The 20,466-nt window shown below is 39.6% G+C and overlaps 1 protein-coding gene across 10 annotated transcripts in view; it reads right to left on the bottom strand.

Moving 5' to 3' along the window:
* NOX4 (NADPH oxidase 4) overlaps positions 1-20,466 on the bottom strand; it is a 93,995-nt gene that overhangs the window by 12,742 nt on the left and 60,787 nt on the right. For 2 of the 10 annotated variants that reach the window (XR_014931916.1, XM_085509291.1), the window contains one exon: positions 15,889-16,025. The exons of the other annotated variants lie outside the window; for them this stretch is intronic. Coding sequence is in view for 1 of the 2 variants with exons in the window: in XM_085509291.1 (XP_085365417.1) it covers positions 15,950-16,025 (76 nt within the window). In the remaining variant the exon portion in view is untranslated. Of the gene's footprint in view, positions 1-15,888; positions 16,026-20,466 lie in introns of those variants that run through there. 10 annotated transcript variants of the gene reach the window in all.

Genomic DNA, 20,466 nt, shown 5'->3' with positions numbered 1-20,466 from the left:
AATAGAATCATCATAGAATCACAGAATCATCATAGAAGCACTGAACAGCTTGGGTTGAAAGAGCCCTTAAAGATTATCTAACCCCCATGCCATAGGCAGGGCTGCCACCCACTAGACCAGGCTGCCCAGGGCTACATACAAAGTAGGATTCATATAAGCCCTATTCTACCTATGTAATACCCAGTGCATCTTCTGACTTCAGCCATAGATTCACCTTTACAAATGATTACAAAGAGAACTCAAACGGCAAATTTAGTCAAGATGCATTCTGTGTAGGAGAACTACTTAGGAGATTACTGGACCACATTTTACGTAACCAGTGGGACCTGCACTGTGTTCAGCAGTGCAGTGACTCACAGTAAGGCTGACCGAGATCAACCTTTAGCATGACTCCAGAAAAAACCTCCAAATTATACATTTTAGTTCATATTCATGCTACTAGAATTATGCAACAAGGCTAGACATACTGCACATCTAATAAATGGGCACAAGCTTCTTCTTCAGACAATAAGTGAGAATTAATGGCTAAGGAGATGCCACTTTACCCCCAAAATGTCTTCCAATTCCTATCTGGTTCTTTCCTGTTGAGGGCTGGCTCTTACTTGTAACTTAACATTGTACAGTCTGATTCTCTTTCTTTTAGCTTTGTGTTTTGACCCTTATGATTCAAGACAATATCTTGTCTGAGCAGCCAACATAATGCTTCTGGGGGAATTTCTTTCAGAACTCCACTACTGCTGACATCTTGATGCTTTGTTAGGCTCCTTATTCTACAATGTCTTATCTAAAGATGTCTATCTACTTTCTGATGGATCTGGAGGTAAAGGGTCTGATCCCCACCTATGGTCTGTCTTATAATCTCCTCCTTGGTTCCTGGTGTTCAAAATGGACAGAGAAGGAGAAGATGGTTGGCCAATCACACCTACTATCAGAATGCACCACAAGTGCCTGTAACAGTTAGGGATTAGTAGAATTTCATGACTCATCAATCTGCAACCTAAATATGCTTACTCCTATTTCAGGCTTTCTATTCTGAAGTCAGCACAGTACTCTACAAACATTATCTTGGAGAATCTAAAACTCTTTCCATTTCAGATATCTTAGTACCAGCATGATGAGAATAATAGAAAAACAAATTCCTGAGTCAGGACAGATGAATTTATTTGCATAACGGGGCCAAGAAAAACTTAACTGAATGTATGCATAAAATATAAACAGAATTCTAAGTGTGTTTTTTAATCATGAAATGATTCCTGTTACATAAGGCTTAATTTCCCACTTGCTTACCAAGGGTTTATTTTCCACAAATGATATGGGACCAATGCTGGAGGACAGTGCAGCAGTAGTTTCTTTAAGAGATCTTCTCAATATTGCACTTTCATTCGACTTGAAGAAGTAAAATGGCATCTCTTATTTAAATTATCAGCAGGAGCAATGCAGAGAAATAGGTAAATACTCTGACAGGAACTTGGTCCAGGGAAATTTTGAGAGAAGTCTACAAATTTTATGAGTCTCTGATGTGTGTCTGAATGGGGATCTAATTTGTGGATATTTGGGTTGGGCAAGAAGATCAAACTCTGTACTGAATTACCAAGCACAGCAACTGAATCCTGCTGCCAGTCCTGGCATAACGCCTATACATGCGCTCCTAAACAGATCTTGCCTAGCTGGTCAAGTTTTGGAGAATCATTCCTGAAAGGAACCTAGGGCATAAGCACAGCCCTGAGGGCAATTTCTTGCATTTTGCACATGAAGCATTTTCATTTCTATATGCAGACTCAAAGCCAACAAACAAGGGAGAAAACAAGCAAATAAAGCAAAAGCAAACCAGCAAAGCAAAGCTTTCCCAGAAATTACCATGGCTGATGTGACTACGGTCAGAAATTGCATGAGTGCCATACAACACATTCAAGCCTGCTTGAGGACCATCTGAAGTATGCATTCTTGACCTCACATGGGACTAAGAAACCCCTGGAAAGTCTGAGTGACATGGAATAACACTGAAGTCTTCATAAACTGAAACACGTAAAACTTGATATGGTCACTCTAAACCAGAAAAGCATGTGCTCTATTCCATGCCAGAAATTCAAGAAACAACCCTCAATTAAACATGCATTTTGATCAGATTGCTCCAGTTCGTGACTTGTTAGCCAGGTCTGGCCTGCAAAATATTTCTATCTATTATCTGCTTGCTGGTTCTTCTGACAAGGGAGTGAGGAGCAGTTGTTTGGACAGCAAGCGCAGTCAGGGGAGCCAAGGGCCTCCTGCTGTGCCTGCATGTGGTCCAGCACAGAGCCAGAAGTCATGGCTTCCAATTGTAAGAATCACTGAAAAAGCAGGAAAACTACTGCTACGGAGTTAACTCAATCTACCAGGCTGCAGGTTTTTGTTCATCAGAACCATCAAGTCATTCTCTACAGGGCTGCTCTCAAAGAGTTCTCCTCCCAGGCTGTACTCATATACAGGATTAAGAATTCAAAGAATAATATGACCTCTTGGGTTGAATTTGTTGAATGGATGCCATAAACTTACTATTTAATCCCTGTTTACCATAGGAACAATTTATAAGTAAAAGAAATGTGGCTCTGATGTCCTGATGGCAATGCTCGGATAGGATTTCAACACGGAAGAAGAAAGCCGATGCCATATAAAGCAGCAGAAAGAACAGAGCATGGATTCAGTCGTGGGCTTCTGCAAAGATTATGCAACCTGCATTTCCTGTCAAAGTGCTCTTCATTTCATTTGGTAGAAATGCAAGTTCTGAATAAAAGCAGTTCATCATTATAAATAAAATCTCAAAGCATTCAATAAAAAGACAGACAAGCCAAGGGAGTTAAGATGACTTTTTGCTTCTTCAGTTGTATCCCACATATATCACACTACTATACTGTGGTCTCCCCCTAAGCTTTAATTTAATTAACATGAAGGAAGGGAACGGAATTTAGTAAAAGTTTAGCAATTCCCCTTCAGGGAAACTTATTCAAATAACAAGTTGATTTTTTCGCATACATTCATTTCCAGACTTTAGAGTGCTTTCAGTTATTCTGGCACAACTTTTCAGTTCACAAAACAGAAAAAAGCCCTTCAAAACAGGATATACCAACAAAAATCAGTGGAGTGCCATATTAAAAAGCTAGATGGTGAACATGCTTTCTATTTAAAGCACACATATTCTACAGTATGGTAGTACAGAAATATCCCAGCAAGCACCAAGACAGCTTTTGGTTTTTTTTTCCAGTGCAGGGCAATGCAACTGCAGTACCACATGGCATCCCTAAACTAACTGACGTGGTCTTGCTGAGCTGCACTGCTTTTTTGACCCAAGCTATTCTCTTCTGTAAGGAACTGCACAGGGATGTGTGGAGGCACCTGTCCACATCTGTTCAACTTGGATGTCAGTGCCATGCTCTGCTGTAGGGTGCCCTGAGAAAAGGTTACTGCCTATACTGCACCTCATTGCTCAACTTTACATTGCAGCTTAGGGAGCTGCTGTGATACATTGTCAGGGGTATTAGTGGGACAACAGATGGATAGAAGTCTTAAATAAAGAACTTGTAGGAAATGTTAATTAAAGTCTCGGCATTTGGAAGCTGAACAAAATGCCTGGATATTAAGTACTGTATCAAGCAGAGAGAGAAGTCCTCATCTGATTTAAGTTTACGGCAAAACTAATGTCAAAAATGTAAGGACTTCCCCAAGCAGAATGGGATTTGATATCCTTGGGGCGCTATTCAGTTTACTGCTATGACCTGAGCATAGATACCTTTGTGTAAATATACTGACCAAGTCTCCTAGAGTCAAAAGAGATGCAGACAAGATAATGTACGTGGCGTATGATGAGCTGTATGCCCACTGACCACACTGGCTCAGCTCAAAAGGACCTCAAGTCCTGCTCTGAACAGCAGCTGAAGGCCAAGGAGAACTAAAGTGGTAGCAGAAACTTACCCTGAGCTGAAGCCTCAGCTCAGTGCTGCCACGACTGATACAGACTGAGAAGTCCAAGGAATCAACTAAGATGGCTGAATCTCTCTACTTCTGCTCTTCTATTGCAGTTCTTCTCCCCTCCTATGCACCAATGAAATGCCATCACCTCCCTCTGATAACCCACAGCACCAGCCTCCACCCCCATGTGATAAATATTCAGTCGAGTGCCTTCGTGTTCCTCCCACGCTGCCCTTCATCCCTGGCAGGGAATTTCTGTAAACATCTGCAGAGCTATTTCACTATCTCCCACCAAATTCCTTATGAAGACTTCTTGCTTCCCTAATACCCAAAAAACCAATAAACCAGGAGTTTACAGCAGTGAGGCTGCTGGCTTGCTGGCCACAGCTCAGTGTTATTCTGGCCCAGTACTGTTATAATATTGCCCTGAATTGTGCTGTCTGGTTGCATCCATCTGTTGTCTCCAGTTCAAGTTGGCACTGGTTTGGTCAGGGAGCCTCTGCTGTGTGGCTGTGTGTATATGGATGTGTTCCAGATGCCAATTCAGGGCACCATGATAATACAACTGATTAATACTGGAAATTATCCAATTCTGAAACTTATATATGAGAAAATGTTTCATATGCTAGGTTTGTAGAAAGCAAAGCAGATCACCGAAGTGTTTCCACATACTCAGACCCAAGGGTTCGATTTGCAGTTTTCAATAAAAACCGAGATACAACACATTACATTACTTTACTTTTCAAAGACACTATCATCGGTGTTTTTAACCATTTTCTGCAGCAAAAATCCACTGAGACGCTTCACCTTTGTAAGTCAATATATGACTCTTCATGTCATTTAAACTTCAACAAATAAAGCATACACTTTGACATTATGCTTCCAGAACACTTATCATTACTGAGAAAAATTCAGTACCAACATCCTTTCAAAGCTGAAGAACCAACACTGAACAAAGTATGTATCACCCTCATTTTGGATGGATATCCAAAACTGATGCCTTCTGGGGCTTCTAAGGGTAAGAAGATACGACAGCTGGCATGTGAGATCAGAGATTCTCATGTGATCTTCTGACACCGTGAAGGATGAAGTTTTCATTACCGAAAACAGCAGTCCCTTGACAAGCAAGCTTCGAAAACCCAGTGGGTTCAATTCACTTTATACACTATTTTGCACAAGATTGCATATTGTTATTTGAATTCAGATTTCATTAGGCATCACCTTTTTAAAGACATCTTGAGGTTAATTTCTGATTGACTGCATACACTGTCTTTAACATCATACTTTTTAAAGTACATACTATAGTAGTTTCCTTCTCTCTTCTCTAGAAGTTCCTTCTTTTATCTGTAGGTGCAGTACCAAATTTTGACTAAGGATATGGCTTTAAACCACAAAGAATCACCTATCATCAGATTTTCTTCTTGTAGTAACATGGTGATTTGATTACTTCCAAGTTTTACTAAAGCCACTGGATTTTAAACCTCTCGGTTTCATTTATTTCTCCTTGGTCGGGTATAGAAGAACAAAATCACCTGTTGTTCAGCTTATACCCTCAAGGCCCAGGGATGACTGAAGAAGAATTTATGGATAGCCTTTCTTACTGCTTTAGACCATTCACTTACCTCATTAAAAAGGTCTGTAAAATCAGTATGAAAATTGCAATCAAATATAATTATATATTCAAACAACTCTGTTCTCTCAAAGAAGTACATGTACTTTCTGTACCAAATTCTTGGTTCAATATTTTTAAGTAATGTTACATTAATTCTCCTCCATGGCATCCTTTTTACTGCCATTTTTATACAATGTTTCCAAAAAGTATTCCTTTGATTAAAGATCACAAATGATTTAATTTTATTGCAAGAAGAAATAATCCAATTTGCCACTTATTTCCTTAATAATGACAATAACTTTGGCGAGGCGCCTTGCCTTTCTGAACATTGTCTCCTACCAATTCTGTTCCAGATAATGAAGTAAAATTAAGAGTATTTGTGGTGGCTGCACCACTCACTGTTAACTTGCCTTTTGAAAATTTACTTTGTTGTATCATTAAGTGATGAGATGCTGCTTCAGACCAATACCCCCAACCAGGCTGGACATGTTAGACAGGTTTCTCCACAACTCATTCAATGCCACCATTGTAGTTATCTGCCCATCTCACAGCACAAAGTCTTTTTGATTTGAAGTAATTAACTTCAGTACTTGACCTTCTGTCTATCGTAATAGTTAGAGGAAGCTTTTTCTTGACTATACTCTTGGCTTTGGTGGCCACTTCAGAGATGCCATCTAGCAGAGTGCATGGATCCTTCTCACAAGGAGTGATGACATTAGCACTAAGCTCTTTTCCTCCCTTGGTAAACCACACTCCCCTCAGCCAGTGTTCAGGTATCTTCAAGTTGTTTTTAAAATAAAGAATGAAAAAAAGGAGACAAATATTTTCATCAGAGTTTAGTACTCAGGAGAGCCTAACAGTATATACAAGAGATGTAGCAGCCTCTTATGAAAGCTGCTTTGCACTTACATGTATATACATATGTAAGAAGCACATACTATATCAAAGATTAAAATACTTTACATGACACATGACTTGGGGGAAAAATCACTGTAAGATGACATCCACACTGCTGGTTGTCTTTTCCAGCCAAGCTTCCATACACCTTAGGCCACAGAAAAGTTAACTGACGGATCCCAAGGATGACAAGCAGAAACTGAAGTCCTAGACAGGTAGATGGAGAAACAAAAGGCAAGAAGAAGCTGGCCAGAGTGCTGGAAGACAGAGATGGCAGCAGATCAGTCTGAAGACAGGGCCAGGCAGATCTGAATCCATTCAAAAGCAGCCCACTTAGGATCTCTGGACTGGATTGAGTAGACATGACAAATTAAAAGTGATGGCTGTTAGAAGAACGAAGCAAAGAAGAATAAATCACAACAAATGCTGCAGTCACAATGCAGTCAGTCCTGGAATAAAATGGGATCCACAGTATATAGCAAAACTGAGCAGAAATATAATGTCCCCAAGAGAAAAACTGCAATGTGCTGCTGCTGCTACCTCTTCTCTGTCCTTGGGCATACAATGTGTAAGGTAAAGCAATTTAGTTCAGTCATAAGTCTATCTGTTCTCTGGAAAACTCAGTTTGTAAGGAAGTCTCTCACAACTGCACTTCCTTTAAGGAAAGATGCTCTCTGTGAGCCTCATATCCTAAACAAGATGGTTAATGTGCCTATAGGAATAGGTTTCCTTCAGGGCAGACACTGAGAATCATAAAATGGGTTGGAAGAGACCTTGAAGATCATCCAGTTCCAGCTCCCTGCCGTGATCAGGGATGACACTGCAAGAAAATGATTACTGGTTTGGGATTATGTTAAGCATCTCTGCTTTACAAAGAAGTTTTCTAAATACTGTTTTGACTGTTGAGAACTGAGGTCTGCAAGAAAGCAACTTCAAATGGCTTCCAGATGTTCAGGGACAGTCAGACAGTCAGACAAGCTCATTTCCTTAGATGAGCAGCTTCTTATCTGGAAAGTAATACAGAAAACTGGCTAAGTTAAAGAAGGAACACCTGTCGAAAGCCAGAGTGAACCACACGCAGGCACAATAAAATAGCAGATTAAGGATGAGATCACTGTTTGCAGAAGGAATTTCTGAAGTCAATAGAAGCCTATAGATTAATCTATATGGAGATTCACAAGCAGAAGGTTATCAAGCTACTGGAGCGTTTACTGCATTACATCACAGATGAGCTCAATCCAGCCCTGAACATCTTGACCTCTTCATTGTTTTTCTCTGAATAGGCTCCAACTTCTCATTTTGAGTTCTGTTTAAAAGTGAATGGCCCATTATTGTCTGCAGTATTCCAATTTCAGTCCTGCCAAGGCTCTATATAATGGCATCATTATTCATAGGTGGTGGTGTCATCATTATTACCTTTCCAGACATACAAAGATATGCCTGTACCACCCTCTGGTCTCTTGGGTTAACCAGAAATGAAGCATTTTTAATCCCTTTAATTTTGATATTTCTTCGTGCTCTTATCTTTCTGTGTACCACAAGAGAGTACACGATAACAAAGAGAATCTTATAGTTAGCATTTCTATGAAATTCTATTAAGAAGCTGAGAGAGAAAAGATGACCCCATCCATGACAGATGAGCAAGAGACTTTGCAAGAGAAAGAGTGGAGGGAATGGTGTTTAAACTCACTCTAAGCACTTCAAATAGAGCATTTGTCTCATAGCCTGTCCTACTCTTGCTTTTCATAAATATAGTGAAGGTTGTAACCTCTTGTTTACAAAACACTGCTATAGGGCACTGTGATGAAATAGCAAGAGCAGAGGCTGGACATCACTGCAGAACACATCTGTCACAGATTCCAAGCCTAAGAAAATGGTACCCTGGGGCTTTTGCTGTAGGTCCAAGTGCATTTTCTACTGAGCGGGCACTGTGAAGTTCTATGAATATACAGAGAAATCACAGTGTGTGTGACTGGTCTTGTCACTCAGGAGATACACAGAAAATCTGATTTGTGAGACTTCTTGCATAAAATGAGTGTCCTGCAGCTCTGCGCTGGTTAAGCTTATCCCTGTCATGTTCTCTGTCACTGTAAAATGCAGATCACAGAACTGTGCCCCAGGTCTGACCTCAAATGCCAGTTTTGATGGGTCTGAGAGGAACACTACTCCTGACTTTTAATACAGTCTCCCTGATCCACTGTCATTTCCAGAATGTCATTCAATTCTTCAGCTATGCTCTTCGTTTTGGTATAATAAGGCAGCAACACTTTCTCAGCTTCCATGAGCTTAATTTAATAGGTATCTGATTCATCTTACTTGACTTCAGCACACCTGAAACTTGCCAGATCGTGCAGAAGCTTCAATCCGTCTGCTCTGCACTGTGCTATCTTCCCTATCCCAACACCATCTAAGCATTTAATTACCTTGGTGTTTACAGTTTTCTCCTTGTCAGTCATTACTTAAGATATTAAAAACAACGAGTCCCAAGATGAATTCCTGCATATTTGATACCTCACTCCATTTTAAATTGTCTGCTTAAAAATTATTCACTGTTTTTTACCTGACAGTGATTTCTTTCTTTCTTATTTATTTATTTTTTTTCCCTTTCTTTCTTCACTTTAATATACTATGCAGTATTCTGCGGTATTTTGCCCAGAGAAGCCATGGATGCCCCATCCCAGGAGACGTTCAAGGTGACGCTTTCTGTCTGAGCACCTGATCAAGCTGTAGCTGTCCTGTTCATTGCAGGGGAATTAGACTAGATGACCTTTAAAGGTCCTTTCCAACTAAACGATTCTACAGTTCTTATTTAGACAACTCTCAATGAAAAGACAGAATCATAGCATCACAGAACTGCTCAGGTTGGAAAAAAAACTTAAAGCCCATCAAGTCCAGCCACAAAACAGTTTCCTTCAAGGACAAAAATATCTTTTTTAGCATGAACTTTATAAAGAGCACAAAAAGAAAGGATGAACGTAGCAGCTCAAGCACTTTGCTGGGACTCAAAGACCCCAGACTAAATGAGTTCTCTGCCGTACCTTCCCCAGGAGAACCTGGGCATGTCAGCTGGACACTGTCTGATAGTATTTATACACAGGAATAATTTCATATATTTTTCCAACACTGCAAAGCACTGCAACGATGACCTCATAAAAAGGCTGAGAGACCTGGAGAAACATCTCTCATGGTGGTCATAAACCATATAAGTATATAGATGATACTAATAAGTAAATGAAAGGAGAGGGAAGGCAACAACACACAAATGACTGTTCCTAGAGTTGCCTTGTTTTATATTTTTTCTAGTGACAGCTTTTATCTGTGGTCCTCTCAGATACACAGCTTAAACTGATAGCTTCATATCTCATTGGAGAACATCCAGCAAGCCAAATGGGAAAGAAAGGATAAAAATGACTTCAAGTAAAAGCTTCAGTCCTTTAAATTCCCTTTGAATTCTGTGTCATCATTTTGGTTGACCTTACATGGCACTTGACCAAACAGGGTGTTGTTTAACCACAAGTGACCCAATGATGATGAAACCACACATAATTTAGAAGCACTCTTGATTTTCTTTTTTTAATTTTTATTTTTCTGTGAACAATTTTTATGGGGCAATGTCCCTTGAAGTATCATCCATGAAGCCACCTTTGCTGCAGACAAAACGAGACACCCCACCTTACCAAAATGAAACCCTTTCCTAAAATTGATGTTAAATATTTCAGCCAAAGGTCTCTACTTTTGACATCATAAGACGGACAGAACAAAGAAACAAGTCAAACTTAATTGGTTTTTAATTGCCAAAATATTTCCACTCTCTGCAGATGTTATTCACTTGTGCCAAAATCTGAGTTCAGGGCCAAGTAATTAACAACAAAGTTAATCCAATGACGGGGGTTCATCTGGTCATGTACAGCTCGCACAGGCAATGAGCAGAGAAATAGATTTCTTAAGGTCCAGTGATGCTTCTTAGTTACTTGCATCCAACCTGTTCCATTTTGCTATCAAATGACTTCAGAAAGTCAGTCCAAATTTTGGTAAACACCATTTACATTCATCTCTTAAAGTGCTTTCCTTAATTGCAGTGCAATTCTACACTAAGACGTACTATTAAATACCCCAGAGCTAGTTCCCATTATTTAAATCATATGTAAACAAAATGCATATTGTTAAAAACAAAAGAAAAGAAAACAACCCACATATTCAAAAAGGAAATTGCTGCTGCAAATGGGGCAGTGAAAGTTAGAAGTTTCCCACCTCAGAAGTGCCGGTTCTGCTGACTCTGAAAGAGGGAAGCAGGGACTGAGCCCTTAGGGACAGCCCTTCTGCTGCATTTACAGCTTGGAATGAGATGTTCAAGTGCATGCTAATGACTCCCTGGGTGAAAGAAGCCTTGGGGACACCAGACTCAGACTATTTTCTCCAGGGAATATAGTGCTCAGCAAATAAATTAGCCAGACTTTCCTTAAACCCTTCTCCCCAGCAGAAGACAGAAGGATCTCACGTTGTCAGTCTATATCAGCACCTCTTGCCTGTCACATAAGTGCCTACAGGATCTCATTACAATTAGAGCCTTATAAAGCTGAACAAGCTCATTAAATTCTGTTCTGCTGAACCCATAAGGTAAACCTGTTCATTTGAATTAAGGTATCTTTCTTCATGTAACATGTGGACTGCATGCAAAATAGAAAGCTGCATCTGTTTCTCCCTTCCTCCCTTCCCTCCCTTCCTCCTCTCACTACGATCACACAATATCCAGCAGCATTCCACTTCCTTTCAAGCCCTTCAGGCACCAAATTCAAACACAGAGCTTTTTCTTAATTTCATCAGCAATTCTGACATATGTGATCTGAAGCAAAATTTCCTGTTCTCTCCTTGAAACAAAGAAGGGCTGAAAGATAAGCAAGAATACGCTTGAATCAAGTGTTTATTTCCTCCATTTGAGCAAAGGGAGTGAGATCTCTCCAGTACACTTCAAATTCCTACTGCTGAAATGATTAGCAGAAAGCTCACTTTGAAAAGACCCTGCAAATAAATGGCCACATTTCAAATACTGTTCACTTACCCGTGTAAAAAAGGACAATTCAGCCTATTCAAAAGAACTTAAGAAATACTTTAGCAAAGTGTCAGCAGTATAATTAAGAAATTCAGGGTTTTTCTTTTTTTTTCTTTCTTTCTTTTTTTTTTTTATTGTGATTTATCTAAAACAAGATGTAATTACACTGTAAACATTCCAATCTTAGAAGACAACATTATAGAATCACAGAATCATTAGGAAAAGACCACTAAGATCACCATCAATCCATCACTACCATGCCCACTAACCATGTCCCTCAGTGCCACATCTTCACACTCTTTTTTAACATCTCTATGGATGAAAAGCAAGAAGGTCACCCCTGAGTCTCCTCCAGACTGAACAATCCCAGCTCCCTCAGCTGCTCCCCATAAGACTTGTGCTCCAGACCTCTCACAGAATTGCTGCCTTTCTCTGGACATGCACCTGGGTCTCAATGTCTTTCTTGTATGAAGGGCCCAGAACTTAACACAGATCTCAAGGTGAAGCCCCACCAGTGCCCAGTACACCTAGAAGTTAATTTATGCCTTACAAATATGGTAAGCAGTGAAAGAGTTATTACACAGCTATTACATCATGACAAAACATCACAAGGCACTGTTCCTTATGAAAGCAAGAGCCGAGAGCACTTACACTGCACAGGCTGTAGGACAGGTTACAGTTTCCAAAGTTAAATCAGAGTTAGGGCAGCAGGACTATTCCCATGTATTTTTTGGAGCATGCAAAGGTTCCCGGAGGAATGAGGAAACTTCCTTGGTTCTAAATTATTTTCCACCATGCACAAACTTAATTTAAATCTCATATTACAGATACCATGACAGCAATGGATAATAAACACATAAAGTGTTACATGAAAACGATTAGGCTTTAAAGTAAATTATTTCAGTATCTCTTCTTTCCAGTTGGTGCCTATAGCTCAGCTGCCATTGCTTTGAGGGGAGAAAAAATGTCATTACATTTATGATACCAAGGGAGAAGCACTGTGAGGCACCTCACTCACTACACGCAATGCTTCAGTTCAGGTGCAGACACTTACACTAGTAATTTTCTGTCAAATCTATAACCCACACACTTTTATTCATTAAAAACAGCCACTAGGATCTCTGAATATCACCCAATTCATCTTCCCCATGCAATAACTGTACAAATCTTGTACTCTAGCTGCTTTTGTGGTAGGACTTTTCTACTTCAGTCTCCAGTTCTAGTCATGAGCAGCTTGAGCTAGCTGATTAGGCAACACTCAGAACAGATTTGGCAGCTGATATCACGGGCTGTTGCTGCTCTGCAGCTGCTAACAATGTTTTCCAGCTGCTGGCTGTCTGGCTGCTCAATAACACTTGTGCTTCTTACAAACCACTTGACGTGGATGTAGAAGAATTTACCTTTGGGCAAGACTGGCCTACTAGGCACCATCTCCCAGGAGCCAACTCCTGTCCCAGTGATTGAAGATAATTAACTGCTGCAATAACTTATTATGGGATTAAATGAATTCCCAACACAGTTTTTAGGACTTGAAAGATACTCCTGAGCATAGTTCTAGACTCAATGCTGAGGCACGTTCTTCCATGAAGAGTGCCTGATGTATGTGTTTACTTGAGGATGCTCTGTGCAGCGTGGCCTGGTTGATATCCCACAGCCCAGAGCTCCTATTCCTTCCTCAGAGATGGTACAGGATGGCTGTTAGATCAAGATGGGCATCTCTCTCTGTTTCTGATTAGCACCAAGAGCTTCAAGTCCAATACTGCATGAAAAAGAATTGTGTAGTATCTCTTATGTACATAAGGAAGCCTGGCACTCAGAACTAAACACTCCATCAGTGCTTACTGTCAAAAGGTTGATGAAACTGAAATTTAGGCTCATGACTTGATGAGACAATCCCTGCCAATTTTATGAAAAACTATGAAAATGAAAAGCTTTTTTTTAATGAAAAACTTATACTCGTTCTGCCACCTTTGGGGCAGCACCAGAGTGTTCTGTTTTCTGAAGCATTAAGTGGTTTGAAGGGAGACTGGTGGCACAGCTGAGACTGATCTCACAGCTTTCCTGCTTCAAACCTTGTTTGGGCAAGAGCCAGAACAGCAATGAGCACTGCTATAATTCTGCCCTCCTTAGACATCAGGAAATACAGTTTTTGTTGCATCTTCTGTGAAATACAAAGGAAGACACAGTAAGCAACTCCTTTTTCCTTTCCAATTTCTTTAACATCTTTAGGGGCATAATATTGTCCATTGTCTTCTTTATTCTAACTGGAATTCACCTCTTTCCCTTTTTCACCAAGACTAACAAAGCACCAACAAAAGACGCTGGCTCCTTGACAGGTTCTGTGTAAAACTCAGCTTCAGCGGTCACATGCTGAAAGCATGGGGCCACAAATTAAATTGCTAATGTGCAGGTAGGTGTATAGGACTGACTGACTGAATCTTCCCTTTTGTTCACGGACTTAAGGAGGAAGTCACTACTGTCAACAACCACGATTTGATCGCATTTGCTTTTCTCTCTGAAGAGCCCAGTGATTGGATTTCTGTAGCTATGGTAATTGTGAAACTTTTTTTTTTTTTCAACTAGTCTTAACCATTACATTTAAAACTATGATAAAACTGGATACGAGGCCAGAAGGGATCACTGAAACTCCCCTGCATAATGAATCAAAGAACTCTTCTAATATTTTCTGCACCAAACTACTATCACTTCTATTTGAGCTGCTTAAAAAAAAACTTCCTTCAAGATATCTGGTGCTCAGTAGAGGGCAGGTATATATTAACAAAATCAACAGGGCTTATCAAGAACTGCACTCACGCTCCCAAACAACAAAATGAAAACCAGCTGCAATGTTCTGTCTTCTACCATTCACTCTGTACAAAGCAATGATTTCACCTCCTAAGTATTTTGAAAGGTTTAGGAATCTTTTATTTTCAGTCAACCCTTCTCCCTTCTCAACTGGGAGCACTGTAATGTTTTGCATAAAGCAGATTATGCCTGCTAATGAGCCACAGCTATGCTATCATAAACAGAGCTAAGTTGAACTTGAAATGTAAAGTCTGAGCACTTCTGAAGGCAGCAGCAAAATTCCCTTCTACTTTAAGGGGACTCACTCCCTCTACATCGTTGGTACTTGAACTCAAGGCCTTTGGAAACAAAACAAAAGTGTCTTTATTTTGCACTAGAAGTTACTGGGGCATTGCACTGATATTATAAATAAATAAAGCTCCTGTCTCAAGGAATAAATGACCCATATTTGAATTTAATGTACCATTATAAATATTGTAAGGTATCAAGTTATCCTTGCTTGATATTATGTGGATATGTCCACATATCTATTAGTAGGCTCATAGCTCAAACATACAGAACAAATTACAGTCCTCCTTCTTTCCATTTTCCTTATGGTTTCAAGAAAACCAAGCCAATATTTGCATTTTTATTAACATGATTACTCCTACAACATGACTGTTGTTTTTATAAACAGCTACCAGACTTTATCCTGCTGTCACTGTTGCTTGTGCCATTTGGTAAAAATCCCAAATTACAATGAAATGTCATTTTTCTTACAGTGGAGATTTTATGTTCATGCAATTCAACTCTGCGCTGCATAGCAAACTATACAGGATAACATGATACTGCTGAAAGGCCAATGTAAAAAAAAAAAAAGGAAAATGGATGAAAGCTTAAGAGCCAAAAAAACCTCCACCAACTACTAAAAAACACCCCAAAACATTATTCTCTATAAACACGTTGAGCTTATTTAAGTGCCACTGCTGATTCCTTCAGCAGGTACCTTTTTTTAATCACTTAATCAATCTAAATGATCTGAGTTCCCTGAGACTCAGACTAACTGAGGGCTCAGTGCAGCTGTGAGATAGAGAACTTCCAGCCCACATTTTGCAATAAATCTTGGAACACTTCAAAAACAGAAATCTTCACGCTTGGAGCACTTAGTACAGTACATAAAGCACTGTACTGCTTGTGTGGGCACTACTGAAAAGCTCCTTCACTTGGTATCTTCCCATGTGATTTCAGCAATATAAACAGACCACGTGTTCTTGTAGCAGGAAACAGGATGGATGCTATTTTATATGAAAGAGCCAACTGCACAAACCTGAAAAGACAGAAGACCTGATTTCTATTCTTGGTGTATTTCTATTTCTGTAACAATAGAGAACAGCTTTTGTAAAGCACTTCACAGAAACCCAATTTTAGAAAATCACTGTAAAAATTTGACTCTTCTTTTTAAAATTATAAAACTCCTTGTCTTATATTGAAGAGTGAGTGACAAAAGATGTTAAGTCATACTGTTACCCCTTGCTCAACACCAAGGAAACTGGTGTTGCCTTTGCTTCTAATGTGAAATGAACTGGATTTCTAGGACACGAACCTGCTTGCTACTCCTGTGTAGTAAATCTGGGATGCAGGGGGAACCTCCACAGATGTGATGTTTATGCACTGTAACCTCCAGGAGCCACACGCCAGGACTCATTGCTTTTTCTGGTTAGCCACAAATTACTTTTATCTCTAAAAGGAAAAACATTCTTAAGACAATTACAAATAAGATGAAACATTTATTTCTGGGGTATTATTTATGAAATATTAGAAGCTTCTTGGCTCCGATCTCAAGATGTAGTAAATTGGCATGAACCCATTACAGATCCATTATCATTAAAATGAATAGCAGTTGGGAGCCAGATGGCACAACAGTTTAGGGCACTAAGTTTCAGCCGCCTATTTGTCTAGACTGCTCCATGATGAGAATTGAATAACATCATTTGGCTTTGTCTGAGCTAAAAATGTCAACACCTCAACAGAGACGACCTTCAAAGATATATATTTGAGCCTACATATATATATAAAGGTATAGGTTTGGGATTTTCTGGATTTTTTTGTGCCATGAAAATGACCAGTATTTTGGTACACACACACCAAGTCTACCTTAATTTATGAAGAGTACATGGCAAAGAAAGGCTTATAAGTTTATGACATGTGGAAATTAAATATATTTCAAATATTCTTTTACGTTATTATACCTTCTAGGTTCCAAGTTTATTCTTTTTTCTCCGAAGTTCAGCATCTTGTTATTTAGTTAAATAATAATACAGTGTTTGGCTTCAGTCACTTTTCAATTAACTATAAAGAAGTACTGCTATGTCTGCATATGAGCATTAAAGAAACAAAAATACTTAATTCCTGTCTACATTCCTAAAAAAAAGGAAAAAAAAAAAAAAAAAAAGGAAAAGTTTTAAAAAGAGAGCATAAGTTATTAGAGAACTTCGCCCTGCAACAAAGTTTTATCTATATGATAATGTTTTCAAATGTTTTCAAACCACTCATATGGAGGTGTCACTTCCTGTAGAGCTTCCTTGTTTGGCAGACAACGGTACAATGAAATGGCAGATTGGAAACTGATGATAAAGAAATTTATGCTGTGCATGTGTGAAGCAACTGAAACAAGTGAATCTAACAGTTTATGATTTTTCCCGTTTTAATGTCACAGAATTCCTGTATGGGGGTCCCAGGCCTGGACACAGTACTCCAGATGGGGCCACACAAGAGCAGAGTAGAGAGGGACAACCACCTCCCTGTCTCTGCTGGCCGCCCCTCTTCTGATGGAGGCCAGGATACCATCTGCTTTCTGAGCTTCAAGAGCACACTGCTGGCTCATGTTAAGCTTTTCAACCATCAGGACCCCCAGGTCTTTCTCTGCAGGGCTAATCTCAAGGACTGCTCCTCCCACTCTGGGATTCCTCCAGCCCAAGTGCATCCTCCCACTCTGTATATATGCCTGGGATTCCTCCAGCCCAAGTGCAAAAACCTTGCACTTCGTTGTGTTGCTGTGTTGAACCCCATTAGATTCACTCAGGCCCATCTTTCAAGTCTGCTGAGATCCCTCTAAATGGCATCTGTTTCATAATCCTCCTGTTTCATAATCTCCTTTTAAATAGTGGGAGATGACTGGAAGTTTTGGGCAGTGTTGGCCTCAATCCTGCCCTGTTAACTTACCAACTGAGGCTCTCCCCAGGTGGTACCATTTGGAGGCTGATATCAGCCCCTGCCTGCCCACAGCTGCAGGTTTATTCTTAGTGTTCGGAATGTGAATTCCTACAGACAGGGCAATGGTTTCATGTCAACTAGGAAACAGATTTTCCCCACCAAACATTTTACTGTGGATGGGCAGTTTCCTGATGAGCTGGATGGGGGGGGTCCGGTAATGTCCAGTTTCATCTTCTGAAGCTCATTTGAGGCATGGATAAGATTTACCTGGAATGGACTTCTCCCCCAAGTTCAGTAACCCGTAGTTACAGTAATACTGTAGTACAGTATGTTTCATTATGAAACCCTACCGCATTTATGCGAGAACATACTTTCATAACTCTTCCCTAATAACTGCAGTTTTCCCAAGACACAGTTGCACTGTCATGTGAAAGAAGCACAAGATGATGCTCAACTCCCACTATGCAAACTGAATATGAAAAGCAAGCACTGGTGCAGTGCTTCATCTAAAATCATAGGCCGCACTGATAACAAGTGCTCAGGTTGCCATGCTAGTTGCGGACATGAACAGCTAAGCCAAGGAAGCACTGAGATGAGCAAAGTGGCTTTACAAGCCTGAATCTCCATGAGCTCTGGCTCCTCTATAACCTGCCTGACGTGTCAGACCAGATATTTCATTTAGTCATCAACAGCAGAATAAATCAGACAAACACAAGGGTCATCAAAAGATCTGACATTTCTTCCTGCGTCAACTATGTCTGCAAAGTATAACTCTTTGACGTGTTTACCTAAAAAATTCAAAACAATATGCTTGTATATGCTAGAAATCTACTTGCAGATATTCCAGTGCACAGACATGTCTGAGAACAAACACGTACTCAAAGATAACATGCTGCTTCATGAGATGGAGTTCAGATCTTAATAAAACCAGAACATAATTCAGCCCAGAAGACCAAGCTTTCTACATCTTTCAGAACTGATGAATCCTTACGGTTTGCACATTTTGCCTTTAATATTTCTACTATTACTCTGAATATCCTGGGTGATACTGATCATCTTCTTTTCCCACCTCCTTCTTTTGGGTACATGTCTCTCAAATATGTGCAAATGTTTGCTCATTCTACCTACTAAACCTCGCTCATTCAGGCTATTCAACTAAACCTTCATTCTAATTGCTCCTCAATTTTTAACCTTCTGTATCTGTAGGCTGTTCTTAAGCATTACAAGTTTCAGCCTGTGCTCCACAATAAGGTCACATTAAAATGACCTTACTACTCAGATCCTTACATAGTACAAATGATTACTGCTTAGCTGAAGTCAATGAAGGAACACTCATCTATGAGATCTGTCTGTTTATTATCTTGATTTCTGTTGACAGATCTTTTAATGAAAATGAGCGCATGAAAGTGAAAAATTGAAATGGGAATAAGACAGAATATATCATGAAGATGAACATGTTTTCTACCTTGCTGAATGCAAGGATTTCACCTGAAAAAGAACCCCCAGGGAAATTAGGACATGTCAACAGTATTCAACTAACTTGTAAATGAAGTATAATAAACAATGAATTTCTGTAAGCAAGCAAATATACAAAGATTAATGATGCTATAAGAAGGAATCTATTGTTTGTAACAACATATACAAAATTTTCTTTCAATCAAGTGCCAAAGCTTGACTGATTTTTTGCATAATGGAAATCACTCAATTTTCCCAAGTAACGTGGCTGAAAACATTTATCATTTCTTTTACAGGGCCACTGTAAGTTCAAATATCCCCATGTATGATCTTGAAAGAGTTGTAACTTGGACTGAGCAGAAAAGAACAGATACTCATTCCCTTACAGATTTGATAATGCACTTGGTGATGATGATACTGCGTAGCCAACAATATTAGCAATAAGCTGCACATAAAAATGGAAAGTCGGGTAGTTTATGAATGATTTGTACAGAGGTAAGGAGGATAAACTTCTTTCTCAGGCCAGTCTGATGGCATCCACACCAAGAGAAAAAACAGCTAAGCTAAATAAACTTTTTGCTACTGTGGAAAAATTACTATTGTAGTGCTCCTATGGGTGAAAGACCAAAGCAATAATACATGGAAGTTCTAATGAAACAAGCAGAGCAGTCAGACAACTTAAGGTATCTCCCAGAGTCTCACATATTGTACCTCCACGATAGTCCAGTAAAACAATAACAACACATGATGCAAACAATAGAATCAGGGGTAGAAACCTTTCACCCTTGAAGTAAATGCAAAAGTTTCACTGTTTGGGGGATAAGGATTCACCCAACTGCTTTTATTTTCAAGTATTTACAGTGAAGAGGTGACCAGCTCTCAGCACTCATCTCCTCTACCTGCTGCATGCTTTAAAAACAGTCGTAAGATTTTCAGAGCTGTATTTATCAAGTAGCTCCACTGGCTTCTTACATATTACAGGAACCAGTTAATGATTAAAATTATGATGATTAAAATGAATAACTTTGCTGATTACCATCATTGTTGCTGGCTTGTCTCCAGGAATTTATATTTCCCTTTCCTCCCTCCATTCATCCCACACACTGTGGCCACAATTAATGGGAGGACTATCTCTTCTTCTTCCTTACCCTCACTGCCTTTTTCAAAGACTTCACTGAAATTCAGTTTCTTTAAAATAATACAACAAGCAATGCTTATTGTTTCATTCGTATATGTCATATAAGAGAAAGAGATGAAGTCAATACAACTACACCATGAAAAAACACACAACACTGCTCTTTTGTTTTGTCTGCATGTACATCCACAAAAAATGGCAGGAAAAAGTATTTTCTAGAGCTTGTAGTCTTCCTGAGGGGAGCCTGTTAAAATCCAAGGGAATCTGTCATTGCAAATGATGGAATCCCACAAGAGAGGAGTGGGGATTAGCTTGACAAAACATCTGCCTATGTCAACACACAGTGCCAAGCAAAACAAAGCTCCACTAGACTGATCC

This window comes from Coturnix japonica, chromosome 1 (assembly GCF_054131305.1).
Source record: "Coturnix japonica strain WE chromosome 1, WE-NBRP24, whole genome shotgun sequence".
NCBI classification, from domain to species: domain Eukaryota; kingdom Metazoa; phylum Chordata; class Aves; order Galliformes; family Phasianidae; genus Coturnix; species Coturnix japonica.
The sequence above is the reverse complement of the archived record's forward strand: the minus strand, read 5'-3'. Positions and strand labels throughout refer to the sequence as shown.